At 44.0% G+C, this 17,234-nt stretch overlaps 1 protein-coding gene across 1 annotated transcript; it reads left to right on the top strand.

Annotated features, from left to right (window-relative positions):
- The first annotated feature begins 3,768 nt into the window (after nt 1–3,768).
- On the top strand, nt 3,769–7,703 carry LOC110475579 (bone morphogenetic protein 7). The gene is made up of 5 exons (XM_021539849.1): nt 3,769–4,057; nt 4,160–4,299; nt 5,021–5,137; nt 6,281–6,482; nt 7,258–7,703. Exons 1-5 carry the CDS (start codon nt 3,769–3,771, stop codon nt 7,701–7,703), a joined length of 1,194 nt encoding a protein of 397 aa, XP_021395524.1.
- Nucleotides 7,704–17,234: the final 9,531 nt, after the last annotated feature.

Below are 17,234 nucleotides of genomic sequence, written 5' to 3'. Positions count from 1 at the left end.
CTCTGTAGCAATTTTATCCAAATTTGGCATATTCACAATGTGTGGGCTAAGAAATTACTAAATTTCTTCCTAATTTTTCCTGTTTCCATATTTTATATTTGGTAACATAGTCACTGAGGTTGATTTAAAATGTGGAGTAATCTACCTGCTTGGTCTTTTAGGAGCAAGAGTATCTGGAATTTCTGCTATAAACTTCTGGGTAAGTTTGGATGCAATGCTGTAATTCTGCATTGGTTTCTCCATCTGATGGATACAGTCTTTCGAGGGAAACAATGCATCTTTCAGATCCTTCAAAAGTGCTTCAAGAAATGATAGCATAGTACAAAGACAACATGGATGGAAAAACAGATAATATAGTATTTTATGGTCTAGATCATTAATTCAGCAACTCTTAAGTTACACAAAACTATCATAGAAAATTGCAGTGAGTGCAGTTTTTGAAGGGCTTGTATAGGGCACATGTCTAGGAGTCAGGATGTGCTGGCGAGTCTGCACTTGGGAGTTTTTCTCCTCTGGGAGACGTATTTATATATTAGATACATGGTAAAAACACTCTGCTACTTAGGGCCATTTATAACTCTGTGTTCCAACATTGAGACTAAATGCTGAATATACTAAATGCTTACTAACTCAGTGGCTCTCTCCATCTACCCAGCCCTCACGGGATTGCTATTCTAGGCTCTGGGGTGATGTCACCACTCCTACTTCATGCAGTATTGCTGATGTGGTACAGTCCTGTGCCTTCAGCTGAAACTTAGAGAATGAAGCTTTCCTTAGTAATTCTTAACCTGTTCTGGTGAGCATGGTTTTGCTACCTCTCCTACCACTAAGAGTGAACAAGAGTCTGACACCTTTCATGCAAGGGCCATTCCTCTTTTCTTTTTTTAAATGTGCCTAAACTGTTACGGAACTGAGTGAAGCGCCTCGTGTTCTTGCTCCCTGCCTGAAAAACCCGGAGGAGACTGCAGAGGATCATTGTTTCATTCACAGAGCAGAAAAGTAATGTTCTTTTCCCCAGGAAGAATGGACCTGTTGTGAGTCATTAAATTAGGAACTACAGAACCAGCACAGGAATCATAGGAAGTGTCAGGCAGCTGTATTAAGAAGCAGCTTCCAGCCTGCTCTACCCACAGGTCTTACTGTTCATGCTAATGTGACAAAAAATGAGAGAAGGGATGGTGTGTTCTGACCTGAGCTCTTCCTTTCTGAATAGCAGGATTGGACTTGCCCTTCAGTCCAAACTTGATAAAGTTCCTGAAATGTACAATGAAGGCTCTCAAGTTTGCTCTGCCCACTAATGATACCATGCAATAACCATGCTTTTTCAATATTGCTATGCTATATTCTCCACCATGGCATCAAAGACCATGTGGCAGGCCATACAATAAATACCCCCATTCTTACCCATACGCTGTACCTGAGAGCCAGATGATTGTGAACTCTTCAGACCCAACAAACTGTTTATCCAGTCATTTGAGAAAGAAGGGGAAGCAGTGCCAATGCTGAACTCCAGAGAATCCACCTAAAATTATAAGTTAACTACCTATCATAGTTCCCTACAGATGCACAGCTTTTCCTGGGCTCCCAAAGCCACACTACTCACAACACGTAAGTTGAGAGAACCTATTTTTATTGTACAGAACAGGGAGGTTGAAGCTTTGCACTAATTGCAAACCAGGACTAAGAATCATCAGAGGAGCTATGACCAACTCCTGCATAAGGCTTACATAAGTGGTGAGTCATGCAGTCTTACAGAAGAATGGGGAGAGAGGCTTTCATTATGTTGTTTGCCTAATCAGAAATATGAAAATAAAAGAACACAGCACTCAGTGGGTTATGTTTGGCTAACTGTAGGCTGAAATCTCTGCAGTTGCACTACGATAGAGACATTTCGTTGTTTGTGGTCCCAGCTTATATTAAACAGAGAGGATTTTTTTTCATAAATCTTTGCCTCTGGGGCAGAGTTAAGGTTCTTTGGGAACCCTAGCTATGTGTTCCCAGACATTAATGTCTGGAAGCAGCATCATGAGAGTAAAACTGAAGGTATATGCCTAGAGAGGATACTGGGAGTAAATGAAGAGACCCAAGGGCAGGGTAGGGTTTGTGAGGATAAGCATGTGAAGAAGCAGTGGAGTGGAAGCAAAGCTTTTTAGGTTGACTGAACAACAGTGTAGTGATGATTTCTCCTGTCTTACTACTCTTTTTCCAAGCTCTCAGGCAGGTAGCTGAATGGGTAGTATTTTTTCCAGCACTGTTGTTAGGCATGAGCTGAAATACCTGTGGCCCTTACAAAACAACTGGAGAATTTTGAGGATCAAAGTTAGCTGAAGCTTTATTTTCTGCAACATTGCTCTTTACATTGGTCTGATTAACCCATCACTGCTTCTCATTTTCCTCCACTAGTCTTTTGCAGTTCATAGAACAAAAATTTGTGACTGTGCAGAGCTGTGGCCTCTTTGTCCCCGTCTTACTTTCCTATAGATCCATCTAGTTGCTCAATGCAAATACTCCTGTCTAACATCATGTGGCTAAGCAGAGGAGCCAGTAGACATTTTTATCTGCCCCACAAAATACCTCCCAATACTGTCCTGCCTGGAAAGAGAGTACAGCACAATGTGGCACAAGAAGAACAGGCACTGCTGCATGAACCATCAGGAAGGTCTATTTGCTCCTCTATAAATTGCCAAACTGCCTTGAAAAGGACAACTATGCAGGATCCGTAGGGCTGGGGTTGGTTCATTTGGGTTGGTTTTCCATTTTAGTATGTCCTTGCAGATGGGGGATATGGAATCCCCTTCATCAACCAATGGGTGGGGAACAAAAAGGCAAATTATTGAAAACTAATTAACTCTGGGAAATAGGCCTTAAAATAGCTCGTCAGAATGTGTATTCCCGTCCCTATCCCTGAATACTTCAAAACCTGTCTGTTCTTGCTGCACTGCACTAGCAGAACCCCGGACTCTGTCCTTAAAACCTCCTCCCCCTGGGCAGCTCCAGACTTAGAGCCTGAGGAGCTGCAGCCTCCATCCTGCAGCCCGGCGATTCCGCAGCCTGCGGGACGGGAAGGTGCCAGGATCCCGGGCGTTCCTGGGGCTGCGGGACGGGAAAGTGCCGGGATCCCGGGCATTCCTGGGGCTGCGGGACGGGAAAGTGCCGGGATCCCGGGCGTTCCTGGGGCTGCGGGACGGGAAAGTGCCGGGATCCCGGGCGTTCCTGGGTCTGTGGGACGGGAAGGTGCCGGGATCCCGGGCGTTCCTGGGGCTGCGGGACGGGAAGGTGCCGGGATCCCGGGCGTTCCTGGGTCTGTGGGACGGGAAGGTGCCGGGATCCCGGGCGTTCCTGGGGCTGTGGGACGGGAAAGTGCCGGGATCCCGGGCATTTCGGTGGCAGGGAAGTACAGAAGCTCTCGCCTAAGTCCCAGTATACTTTTTATTGCTACGGCAACGACGGGAAACATCAGCTGGGCTCTGCAATCTCCAACTCGTAGCCTTTTTCGGCTGAAGAAAGACGGTCGATTGAAAGGAGAGAGGTTTCGCAAGCGCGGTGCTCTTGGCTGACACCTGCGCTTCCCGCGGCAGCCCGAGCCCCCGGGGCGGCCCGGCGGCCGCTCGGTGCCCGGGAGCGCCCGGGCCGCCCCTTTGAGTCCTTAAGCGCCGCTGATGGCGCGGCCGCCCCCGCCCGCGGCCCTCGGCCCTCAGGGCTGCGCGCCCTGCCCGGCCGGGCCCCGCTAGGGCCGCTGCCCTCACGCTGCGGTCGCGGCCGCCGTCCATGGCCACCCGCCCGCCGTGCCTGTGGCTGTGCCTGGCCGGGCTGCTGAGCCTGCGGGCGGCCAGGGCCCTGCCCCTGCGCCCCGGCCCGCGGGACGCCGTGCTGGCCGCGGCCCTGCAGCGCCTGCGGGAGCTCTTCGACATCGAGGAGCTGCCGCCCGACGTGCTGCCCCGCAAGAAGCCGCCCCGGTTCATGGTGGATCTCTTCGACAAGGTGGCCGACGCCAACGGCATCACCCGCGCCCCGGGGCTGCTGCAGGGCGACGTGGTGCGCAGCTTCGAGGACCGAGGTGGGCGCGGGGCGGCGCGGCCGAGCCCGCGGAGCGTCCCCGCGGAGCCCCGCGGCGGGCGGGCCCGGCCCGGCGCTGCTCCTAAAGAAGGGTCTTTTCCAGTTCACGCGGACCACCACCACTTCTCCTTCGACATCAGCGCGATGGAGAAGGGCGAGCAGATGCTGAAAGCCGAGTTCAGGGTCTTCAAGCTTAAGAGGACACACCGGTCCAGAAGGTCCGACACGCAGCACTTCTGCAAAGTAAGTGGGAAAATAGTTAAGCACTGAATTCTGCTATCTTTGTTACTAGTATTGAAAATATGGAGTGCAACTACGTGTCACACGAACCTGCTTTGTTGTTATTTTTGTTTTGTCATCCTCAATTTTTCTTTACCTCCAGCATGCAAAGTAGTAATGCAAAGTTTGACTTTGGCTTTACGCTGACCTTTGTGTTATGGCGGTGAGTTTTTCCTAAAGATACCAATGTCAGAACAATCCCAAATATACTTTTATGGGATTTGAGATGTTTCAAAATTCGAATTGAAATTTATCTCATGGAGCTGCTCCGAAAAATAGTAGAAGCAGCCAGGGATTACTGGGAAAACAGGGCGGACAAGGAAATTGAGTGTATCTAGTTCTCTGGCAAAGGGCAGGATTGGACTTTTTGCAGACCTGAACACAAGTATGTGGAGGATCAGAAGACTTTGATGGTGTTCAAAACGGGATAGGGATGGTTAGGGTATTTTTCTATAGTATCTGTATCTGGTATCCTGCCTCTGAACACATCTAGAAGTAGATGTATGTAGCGATAACTGTTCTTCTCTTAAACTGTCCAAAATCTGCTTTTTACCCCTTTTAGAATGACGGTGCAGTTTACAGCTGTGGTGTAGCAGAAACCTGCATTATCTTCATCCTCCTAGTTTGCTGTAAGAACAATCAAATTAATTTCTTCTTGTTTTTGTTGTATATTGCTGTTATTTAGGTGGAAGTGTATGAGCTCTTGGAGAGTGAAAATAAGCCACATAGAAAACATCTCATTGCATCAAGACTATTGTCCCTCTACACGGAAGGCTGGGAAGTCTTCAATGTCACACAGACAGTAAGCAATGAAATCTAACTTAATGTTTTTTCTTAAACTTTTGAGATGACACTTTATAAATCCAGCATAGCCATTAAGCTGTGTTTTGAGGTCAAATTCAATTCAAACAGAACGACAGCAGCAGAGTGAGAAGCTTTCTCTCTACCCTTAAAAGTACACCTGATGCTACCTGAATTAAAGAAGTGTTTATGAGCTGCTAAGATAACAAGCATGGTGAGAACTGAGTAACCCAAACCTAGTCGATGGAGGGACATCAGGTCGTTGTGATTAAAACCTTGTATTAGTCCTTAGCCTGACAAAGCAATTGGCAATGGTTGCCAACTAAGAGTAGGTTTTCATTTCTCCTTTTTATTCTGGCAGCATTTCTGTAGAGCAGTATTGCTTCAACGTTGTGTTTCCAGAGTTTATCGTAGTTGGATTGCCTGTCATTCAACTTCCCGCATAGACTATATTTGTGAGCTTCAAGATTTGTTTTGTAGCTATCCATAAATTGTAACAGGTGAATGCCTTTCTGTAGCAAAAGACCCACACGTGGTTTAAAGGGGTACTCTGGAAGAGGGTTTTTCATTGCCTATGCTTTATGATCAGACTGAACAGCGTATTTAGATGATTGGTTGAGTTCCATCTTAAGTCATTATATTCCTGCTAGAGAATGAGCTAGCCTAATCGATCAGTGTGCAATAATAACAATTAGATAAGTAAATTTGCTTGATTGTGAATGTCTTCAAATGCCATGTTTTTTACATTTACATAAGTCAGCATGAAAAGTCTGGATACTTAATATTACTGTGTTCAGTTTACTACGAAAAAAAATTCTGCTGAAAGTCAGAGAGAGCTTATTTTAATATTAACTTCTACACTCAAGTGTTCACTGGTAAATTCTCTGAAATTAATGATATTCCTGTAAATGTAGCTTTGGGGAATGCATATGCTATTTTGTATTTTTAAGTGTTGAATTACTGGTTTAAATATTCAAGTCAATGGAGTCTCAGCTATACAGTTATCTCACTTCTGTTGTAATATATGTCCTTATGCTCTCATAGCTTGTTGCCTATTCTCTTTTCCTAATATAAACGTTGCTTAATTATAATGCTCTAATGAGAATACTGAAACAATATTTTTTCTTTTCCCTATCTTCACCAGGTTTCCAAGTGGCTTGGAAACAGCAGCTCCAACCATGGCTTTTGGATAACTGCGACACATGTTTCCAACAATGAAATGGAGCACGACGTGGTTACATTTGCCAAGAGCCAGAGTGCTCTGCAGGAGAGCAGAAATGCCCTCCTGGTCCTCTTCACGAACAGTAACAAACGGAGGTCTCACAGCTTTGTACCCTCTGCTACAAGTAAGTGCTCTTTTAGAATATGAAATGTGTGTTCATCTTCTGTCACCTTCTGCTACCTCATGTAGACCTAACCTCAGTTATTTACTTGCAGTATTGAACAGGTTCGAAGTTCAGCTTGTCAGTGATCGAAATTTGATTTGATAGTCCCTTCTAGTAGGTCACCAGCTAAATTGTCCCTCCCCTCACAAAAACTCTGTGTGCCAGAAGTATTCATTTATCCTAAAGAGAATCTGGTTTATTTAGTTTGTAAAGGGGTGGAAGTTCTATTTTTTAAGTACTGCTTATATTATTTTTGTGGTGGTAAAATTTGCATGAAAATTTTATGTTGGGTTTATATTGAAGAAAAGTCAGTGACCTGGAATGCTTTTTCAAAATTCTGGTAAAGTATCTGTAAGTAGAGTCATTAAGTGTGATTTTAAGAGTGAAAGAGGTTGTTAAACAAGCAATTTGAACTTCTCTGTCCTTGTCTTGGTTTTTAAGCACCTATTTAACTTCAATGACTAATTAGTGTTGTGACTAAAAGCTGCTTTCATCAAAGATGGTGTTTTTCTCTATTTCTGCTGAACTGGGGCTTTTCCAGGACACAAGATTTGACAGATTTGGAAGTATGGCTGAAAAGGCAATTGAACACACACATTTTTGGTATATTCACAGGTTAGGTGCTGTTTTAAAATCTCTGAAAACTTCAATGTAGATTTACTTAATAGACTTTCATGCAGATTACTGTACTTTGTAAATAAACTTTGTGAAATATTAACATACAGCTTCCTTTCAGAATCGGAAACAACCCCTGCCAAATCTGATGCTTCTCGTGTTTCTCATGACACTGCTGTCATGGAAAGCAGCAGCGCTAGCATGAGCAGGAGACCCCGAGCCGCCGCAGCCGCTGATGGAAGCACATTAGCAGCTTGTCACCGAAGGGAGCTCTATGTAGACTTCCATGCTATTGGCTGGTCAGGGTGGATCATTTACCCAAGTGGATACAATGCATTTTATTGCAGAGGATCCTGCATCTTCCCTTTGGGGGAAAGTCTAAATGCAACAAACCATGCTACAGTTCAGTCCATTGTTTATACACTGAAATTGTCTCAAGATGTCAGCATGCCCTGCTGTGTACCAGATGAATTGAAGTCCCTCAATCTTCTCTACTTTGATGACAAACAGAATGTCATCCTTAAAAATTATGAAGATATGGTGGCAACAAGGTGTGGTTGTCATTAGCAAGACTTTTTTTTCTCTGCACTTGGTGTGCACCTGGATTCAGCTCCCCATTTGCCACTGAAGATACCAAAGGAGATGGCATTTCACTTTACAGGGCAGGAGAGACAGAAACTGGTCTGTGCTTCAAATTCTTCTCCTCTCACCATGGCTGTAGAAAGGTAGCTGGCTTGTGAAGCACTGCCGACTTCAAGATCTCCATGGAGAACTCTTTGAGTGCCTGTACACCAAGGAAACTATTAAAATCAGGAACTTGCTATATGAAGGAGCTGAAACTCATTAAGTTGACTGTTCAAATTAATGTCTTGTTCTGTATACCAAGGCTCAGAATTTCTAGTGATTTAACAGGCATAGCATCCTGCCTCAATCCAGGATGGGATGCTGGTGTCAGTAGCACAGCCTTAATCAGTTTTGGCTGCATGATCCAGTGGGGATGTGCAGTCTTACTTTGAGCTTTCAGGGTAAGTATTTGCCCAGAGCTAATTTCAGAGGTTTCTACCACTTGTAGATCATGCATTACCAGGAAATGGACTTCTCCTGAGTTTTATGCAGTTCTACAAATGCAGAGAACCCCTCATAAGTCCCCATGGGACTTGCTAGCCAGTCTGAAGGAGGCCATAGGTCAGTATTTGTCTGGGAGTCAGCGTATTTGGCTTCTAACTCAGGGCTGCAACTCTGTATGGTGAGGCCAGTGCCTGTCTCTTTAATGGCTGTCAGGGTGTGTGGCACCAGAGATTGCCTTTGTGTATTTGCTGTACTGTGGGATTCTAAGCTTGAGTCAGAATCCTCGTGGTTTAGCAAGAAGAAAGAAAACCCTGAAGATTTGGAGGCCCATGAGAATGCTAGATATGGCCTGGTCTGGTGTCTGAGGCAAGTTTTACTAGAATGTACTTGCTGATTCCCTTCCCTTCTTTGAAGAATAGGAGGACAGGCTTGGATGGGGTCCCTTGAGATCTTTCAATCTTGCTACAATTTCATGCAGGTAATCAGCCCATTGCCATTCCTCAGTCAATTCATTGAGGTATATCTTAAGCCTGGTTGGTTTCTTGTCTCAATTAACCCTTGAAAGAGGCTGACCTCTCACAGAATGTGGCATCTCCCATGACCAGAATCTTAGTGGAGAATTTTTTTACTCCATTGAGACTTAAAAAAATGCATTGTTTTTCTTTCTGTAAATACTGATGTTTATAATAAATTTATTTTATTTAAAACCCAAACACTTGGGGTATAGTAAATTAATCTGTAATATAAAATGCTAATTTTTAAATAAATGTAAAGTAACATTGGTATGGTTCATGTGTTGTATTTGAACCTTTCCTAGAGTCATGAATCAAGTAATTTTTCAGAAGAGAAGACATTCTCAGTGGCTTCAGTGCAGACAGTTTCAAGTCCTTTGTGCGGAGTATAACAGATAAGGAGAACAGACATACTTCCCTTCAGGGATGATCCAGTAGTTATTCCTCAAGTGAAAGTGTTTTGATCTTGTGATATGGTTGCCCTGGTAAAGTGGAATGTAAATCTGGTAACAGGGTGGTTCTAACTGCTTCATCAGCCACACCCAGCCATGGGATTCAGTGCCATTGCCAAAGGGACCTTGGGAAGCATAGGGCCATAATGGATCTTTCTTTAACTGTTATATTTCCCAGGCTGCTCTTATGCACTTTTCCTTTTCACTGCAGAAGTACCTGCAGTGTTTTGATGCTGTAGGAACACACCTTGGGAGTGGAAAGATGCATCTACAGTGAGAGTCTGGACGAGGTTGTTTCTGAATGGTGACTTCAGCTGGTATTTATCTTTGCTTGTGGTAGAGGCCCTAAGAACTGAAGCCAGAAGTTTTTACTGGCAGCATTTGGAGTGGATTGGCAGAGGCAGGATCTGTGTCCAACATTGCATCTTCTGCCCATGCATGACAAATGCTTCCAGCACCATCAGCTGTATTTCAGCTTCATCCTTCACTGCTCAACCCAGAGAACTGCCCATTGTTTTTCTAGGATATCTTAATGTGTTTCTGCTTGTTTCAGGTGCCAGGAAAAAAAATTCTACTGAAAAGCAAGTATGATTAATAAATAAATGATGGGCACACTGAATATTAGCTAACATAGTGCTGCCCTACAATAGGTGAAATATGCACAGGCAAACTAGGGGCACTAGGTAGTTTTGCACACATTAAATTATTTTTTTTTCTGCACCACTCAACTTAGTCTTATTATGCCCCATTAAACCCTGATAATTAAAACAAAATATATTGGAATTGTTTATCCTGGACTTCATAAGGAAATGAGGTTCATAATAATGCCAAGGGAAAAAATTTACACTACACCACAACTTGTAATTAGAATAACAATTAAGCACAAGTAGGCTCTTTATTTTTGTTGCCTTTTTTGTTTTGTTTTGTTTTCCTTTAGATTAAAGGTGGATTTTCTTCTTATTTGTTAATTGAAATATGTAAAAATGACAAAATAAGAAGAAAATTCTATTCATGGTAGAGCTGATGGGTTATGCTCAGCCGCATGACAAAGCATTAGGTCCAAGTTTGGAACTAAAGTGGTCCAGGCATGTGAGGTATGTGCAGTCACACTCTGCTCCTTAAGGTGGGGAGAGCACTAAGCCTTGTCCTGACACCACTGCAGTGGGGTCTGAGCATGTTGTGGGAGACAGCCAACCATAAAGAGTACACATTCACTAGAGTGGTCCCTTGTTTGTAGACATGTTTGTTTTAAGGGATTTTTGTGGTGCTTCTTTCACAAGGTATAAATGATGGGCAGGTGCTTCTCAGCACTGGAGCAGGAGAAAGGATATGCTGGGGGTAAGGCAGGAACAGGTAAGGCAGGAGGGATGGGCTTGGGGGAATTGATCTGAGGTGGTTTCCTTTTTTTGGGCGGGTGGAGGTGGGGAGGGGAGGGTGGGGTGAGCTGGGGAGGAAGAGAAAACTTCTGTGTGCCTGCCCTGAGGAAGCTGGAGCACAGCTGTGCTGTAAGCTCTCTTCTATCCACTCTGCAGGCCTGAAAATGCTGTTTGGTATGAGGCAACCTTCTAGGAATGCTCGGTGTTTCCTCCAGACTGCCAAGGGTAATTACTATGGTTCCTGTTCTTCGAGTAGGAAATGTGGCAATTATTTGAAAGATCCAAGGAGGATAGTATTTATTCATAGTCCTGGAGCTTGTTCTGGGAAAGAGGAGTGACTGGGTGTCTATGGTAAATTCTAGGGCTTTCCCATAGATACCATACCCTCCAGACTACCATCAGTCCCTTTCAGATTGCACATGCAAATGCGTTTATATGTGTGGGTTCATTCTTATGTACACCCACGTGCACATGCATTCATGGTCGGAGGCAGCTTCACCCCTGGTTCATCCCAAAGGATGGTGCAATGAGAACTGAGATGGAGTGCTTGGGCTAATGTGAAAACATTGCCACATCCAAAGGGTGCATTTCAATGGCTTTGTGCAAAAGTATGTCACACCTAGGCCACTTCTCTGCTGGCCTGGAGTGCAGCTCACCTCCAAGGAGAGTAGTTAGTAGGTGTGAATTTGCCTTACCTTTGGTGAATGAGACAATTGTGCATTAAAGCAGCTAGTAAAATGTTTTATTTCTTCCTATAGGGTTTATAGCTAGAAGCCATTCTCAGAATAAGGGGGACTGCTAACTTTCCTTGTAACAGAATGTGTGCAGTTTTAGATTCTTGCATATACTAATTGCCTTTATTCAGAGCTAGATCATGGTCTGCCTTATTGTGGAAACAAAAGTTGCAGATTTTCCCTGAGAAAATGACCTGATACTGAGTAGTGACTAAACTTTAACTGAAACCATGATTTGGGGATGCTGTAAATTCAGGCCTTGTGATACAAAGTGATGTTATTGCATAAAGCCCAGTATGCAGATTCAGATCTGTTCACAGAAACTTTGCTTAATTAACCATCAGGTTACATGGTATTGTCACACAAAACTGGTGTGTGTATTTAAAAATATGTGTAGGCTTTCTACTGTGATCCACATTGTAATCAACACTTCATCTGCATCATATTTTCTGCTAGATGTGCTGAGCCAGTGTTTGTGGCTAAGCAATTGTGTCCTCAAAAGCCATAGAATCTAAGACTTCCCTTGGAAGTCTTTATTCACAACTCTTGGTTAGATTTGTTTTATCTGGGAAGGAGCACCTTTGTATGATATCTTTTTATGTGATCTTCACTAAAAACCCAGATAAATCCCCCTGAGAACCAGTGTTGTTTTGCCTCATCCTGGCATAGGCCCTGCTTGTGCTAAGCATAGGTTTGGTAAAGGCACAACTCCAGGCAGAGAGTGGCAGATAGGAAGTCTGGCAGACTAATCTTGTGTGCCACTAGAGTTACGACAAGGTACCTTCTTTTTTTCCATCAAAAGGGAAGACAAGAGTGAATTATGGACTGTTCATAGGGTGTTCACAGGGTCCTGGCCAGCTCTGAAGGGAAACATATGGCACTAAGGGAATCATATGGAGGGCGGTGGTAAAGGTCTGTGTGTACCTACATGAAGCTTTTTGCGACTTGGATTGAATGAGTACAACACTTGCCAGGACATAAACAAGACAAGAAATCATGGCATACTGAAAGACTTCTTGGTGGCATGTAATTTAAGCTAATATCCCTTTCTGTCTCATGCACTTCCTTTGCCATGTCATGAAATTTCTATCCAATTAAATTGATTGCTTAGCCATTGTCTAGGCTCTGATTAGGGACTTTCCTCTGTGATGTTGCATGTTCCTTTATTCAACAGTCATGTCATTTCTGTCAACAACAGCTCTCAAACAAGAAGAAAATATATACCAATATATGCATACTAGTATATGAAGTCTCCATTAAAGGCAGAGGAAGAAAGAGGAGGAAGGCTTACTATAAATGGGACCAGGAATGTAGAAGTTCAATTACCAGAATTCATTTTCTTTGTACACGTTAAACCTGTTGTAGCTGCTGTAACTAGCACATGCAGTTGGGTCTAATTGCTGCCTTCCAGCTTGACCTAATTGACGCTCTGATTTGCAGTCACCTTACCTCTATGAGTCCATATTTCATTACATTTTACCCTAGCTCCTGAAATCCTACAATTTCCGTGGGTAAAAAATAGACTACAGCAATCCAGAGCTTTTGTGTATGAACTGTCAATCATTTATCCCCCGTAAATTTCTTCATCTATTCATGAACAGTGGAAATACAGTAAGTTGACCAAGAGGTTTATTAATCACCCCCAAATACTCCTTATTTAGGCTGACATAACTCCTTATAACTCACTGGGAGTCTTACTTAAACTCTGACTGAAAACTGCAGTGATATAAAAGCTTAGAGATAATTTCATAACCTAATTGGGGTGTTTATATTACAGGACTATGCTATTCTCAGTCCCTGCCCATAATTACAAAGAAAGAGTTCTCTGATGAAGAATGTGTCAGTATTTTCCCTGGAAAATTATTTAAAGAAAAGCTTTTGAAATATGAAAACATCATGGTTTTAGCTTTAAATAAGCAATTCAGTCATCATTAAAAAAAAAAAACAAAAACCTCTAATGTCTCCTGCAGCTTTGATTTCAAACACGTCACATTCTTCATTAAAGCAATCATTGTTAAAACAGAGGGACATAAAGCAACATAGGATTTATTCCTTCATTAAACTGATGATCCGTATATGAAGCCAATTAACATTATGAGTCTGGTGAACATCAAGTGTAAAGAGGTTACAGAAAATTAAAAGCAGTCACCTTGGTCTTTAGATAAAGAAAGAACACTTTTACATTATAAATTATAAGAGTGTCCAAGCGGGACAAATCGGCAAATTTGGTTAATTGGAAAATACATTTTACTGCACATGAATTAGGGTAAAATAACCTTTTAGCTACTAGCCTTTTTCTGTGGTCAGGTATTGAGAATCACAGGAAAGGAAGCATTTGGACATGGAGAGACAAGAGAGCCATTTCATCAAACTGAGCTGTTCCCTGAGTTTTACAAATGATCCCCTCAAAGCTCCGTGTTTCCAAGGAAAACATCCATTCAGTGATTTTGCTCAGCAGTTCAGATCTAGGTTTTGTTTTCATGGGTGAAATATAAGAAGTGGTGTGTTTGTGTGTGCAGCACAGGAACAGTCCTGCTCTAAGACAGATATGATCAGCAAAGTGTCTATCCTGAATTATACTTATTTGGACTTTTTCTTGCAGACCTAGTAAATAATATTGATATTACAATATTGATATTACAATTACAGTAATGACAACAGTAATAATATTAGTAATGAAAATTAAGTTTATGCAGGCGACTTAAAGAACTTTACATTAAATGGTAATTTTTTTTCCTGAAATATTGTAGCTCTGTATGCTATTTCATTCTTGTTTTCAGTGCTTGTCTTTGATAGCTGGATCGGAGGAACTCCCGGAGAAATACTAGAATGATCCCAAACAATTTACTGTATATTTTTTTCCACTGTAGTCCCAGATTGGCAGGAAAGCGTCTGAAGCAGGGGGACACGGAGGGACGCAGGAGCAGCTCTGCCGGCAGCCTTTCCCCGGGGAGGGCCGGGCGGAGCGGGGCCGGGGCCGGGGCCGGGGCCGGGGCGCGGAGCGGGGCCGGGGCCGGGGCGCGGAGCGGGGCCGGGGCCGGGGCCGGGGCGCGGAGCGGGGCCGGGGCGCGGAGCGGGGCCGGGGCCGGGGCCGGGCGGAGCGGGGCCGGGGCCGGGGCGCGGAGCGGGGCCGGGGCCGGGGCGCGGAGCGGGGCCGGGGCCGGGCGGAGCGGGGCCGGGGCGCGGAGCGGGGCCGGGGCGCGGAGCTGCGGGCGCTCTCCGCGGTGCTGAAGCGCCGCCGCCCCGGGGCTCCGTCCGCCCGAGAGCAGCACGCAGGACTCCTCAGCGCTAACTTTTAATTATGTCAGCCCCGCGTTTCGAGCATTAAAATTAAACAGACACTGAGCTGGCGAGGGGTGGGGGATTATATATTGCTTAGTTATCTCCTTGTTTTGCAGCTGCTGGTCCTTGGGAGAAAGTTGAGTCTCGACCGACTCAGGGTTCTTTAGCTTCTATTTAAAAAGCAACGACTTGGAGCACTTCCCCGTGCTCCATTCCGCCTTCTTCTCCTCCTGTAATACGCTGAACTTGCAGGCTTCAAACTGCTGGGAAAGTGAGTCTTGGAGCCAAAACAGCAATGCAGCCCCCTGACTAGAGCAAGGCCTGAGAGCACCATAATGAAGTTATTATTATTTTATTAGGGGTTCTTATGATAAAACACTATCTCACTCATCTCTTCCCGACGTCAGAGAAAAAGGAAAAGGCACATCTGTCTCTGTGGAAAGGGATCCTACAGTACTGGCCCTGTGTGGATTTTAAAGCTCAAGAGGGAGAGACTGGCAGGAGAGATGCAGGCAGCACCTCTGGGTTATGGCCTTCTTTTTAAGGTTACTTGACCCAAAGCTTGTGCTTCTATTTTATCAAGTGCAGTCAGATTCAGAGCATTGGTCTTTGATCTTGCATGGTGCTGTAAAAGCCATCTCAATTTGTAGTATACTTTACTGCTCAGAGACTTGCCTGCATGGTGAGCAAATGTCTGTTGTCAAACAAAGATATTCCTAAAAGTGTGTGTGTAGACATATAAACATATATAAAACACCTGAAGACAGCCTTCTACATCTGTTACTCCTATGCTAAAATTATATTTGAATGGATAAGATAGGATCAGATCTAATCAATTTGTATCTCAAATAAAATTAATTTTTGCCTTGCCTTGCTTTCACAGGATGGAAACATAACTCCAACTTCAATATACATTAGGGGAATTTCCACATCTATGCCTAATGTAAAAGACAGAGCAGGTGATATTTCTAAGGCTTATTAGTGTTTATTTAATGAGATCATATGTACTGAATCAACTTTCCAAAGACATCATCTCTTCAGTATCACTATTTCTGCACCTGTATTGCCTGTATCCATCTCCTTTGCTATGGTATGAATGTGCTGTCTTTAAACTCCCATCAGATCTAAGAGAGCCTGTGTAGATTTGCTCGCCCTTCCTGCACAGAACATTATAATCTTTATAAAATATTAAATTTGTGTAGTCTGCCGGAGAAGCAATTGTTCCAAAATAAAATCAGCAGTCTAGACGAAACATAGACACCAGAACTTATCAACAGTTGTCTGACTTACATCTTCTGATGCATCTTGAGTGGGTCATAATACCAACTTTATTTTCAGTGGTGCATAAATTAATTACACGCATTTAATAACTAAAATATCATTATATTCCCCCTTTAATATCATAAAGGCTTTACGCCAGGGAAGCACTTAATGTGCAGGGGGCCATAACAGGCTATTATCCTTGTGTAATGCTATTACAGAACCAATTATGCGCCATTATACTTGCTTTTTTTGCAGTTTATGTGATTTGATCCAATCCCGCGTCCCTGACTTGAAAATTTCATCTGGGTACTTTAAAGTCTAATTTTCACCCGGGCTGAGGCAAGGGCCATCTCTCTCCGCTGAGCCTATGTCTCGGATGCATTTTAAAAGTAATTGCGAAGGGTCCCGCCGCATATCATTTGCAGACGGGAAGCGAGCATAAATCCAGAGACCCCTCGCTGCGAACAAAATCAAACTTTGCCGTGGTACGATCGCTTGGAAAGGCGAGGCGTGTGCAGAGCGGCCCCCCAAAACCCATCCGGCGGCAATTACCGGCGCTCCGGCGGCGGCGGGCGCGGGCGGCGGGGCCCCCCCGGCCCGCACCCCGGGGCACCCCGGGCGGGGGACACGCAGGGGGCTGCGAGCCCCGGAGCGCAGAGCTCGGAAAATAATGGGATTGTGCTGCTGCCGTTCACATTCCTGGCGTTTGCTGAGAAATTACGTTTTTTTCTTTTCATCCTCTCCACCCCCCCCCCCCCCCCCCCCGCTCTGCACACCACGTGGGCCATTTGTAGGGCCCAATAGACCTATCCAAGTTACTCACTGTAGACAGCGCTGGAAATAATCAGATTAAGGCCAATTATGCGTGAGATTATAAAGGCAAGTGCTGAGAGGCAGAGCATGCTGTAGACAGATATAAAGACATCTGGCCACTTCCAGAACTCCACAGAGCCCTTCTGTCTCTGCAGCCAACAACTCACAGCGCCTTATTCTAAAGCAAAACACCCCCAAACCTTACCGGTGATTTTTACTTCTGTTCGGTTTAGGTATGGATTACTATATTAATACACCTTCTGGATTTTTTGTTAGTTTGCTTGTTTGTTTTTAGTATGACTTAATATAAATTTGAATAGTTGTTTGATTTTTTTTTTTTTTTTTTGCTTGCCGAGGACATTGGCTCCCAGTGTGTTGGATGCTTTAAAAAGAAGGCGGCTTTTAGGCTTTATTGCTGTTTCATTTAGGCAGAATAATTTAGATTTTCTTTTAAGCAGTTCAGTCTTACCTACAAGCATTTTGTTCCCTTATGTAACTATTTATTCCATAAGGAAATATTTTAGATAGATAGATAGATAGATGATAGATAGATAGATAGATAAACAGATCGAGAGAGAGGGAGAGAGAGAGAGAGAGG

The sequence above is a fragment of the Lonchura striata genome, chromosome 7 (assembly GCF_046129695.1).
Source record: "Lonchura striata isolate bLonStr1 chromosome 7, bLonStr1.mat, whole genome shotgun sequence".
In the NCBI taxonomy this organism is placed as follows: Eukaryota; Metazoa; Chordata; class Aves; order Passeriformes; family Estrildidae; genus Lonchura; species Lonchura striata.
The sequence above is the reverse complement of the archived record's forward strand: the minus strand, read 5'-3'. Positions and strand labels throughout refer to the sequence as shown.

What these genes read in the sequence shown, in the direction of transcription:
- LOC110475579 (XM_021539849.1), top strand. Translation starts at nt 3,769, where the DNA reads ATGGCCACCCGCCCGCCGTGCCTGTGGCTGTGCCTGGCCGGGCTGCTG. An exon ending in ACACGCAGCACTTCTGCAAA is followed by an intron (nt 4,300 to 5,020) that starts GTAAGTGGGAAA and finishes GCTGTTATTTAG; the next exon opens with GTGGAAGTGTATGAGCTCTT. An exon ending in TCTTCAATGTCACACAGACA is followed by an intron (nt 5,138 to 6,280) that starts GTAAGCAATGAA and finishes TATCTTCACCAG; the next exon opens with GTTTCCAAGTGGCTTGGAAA.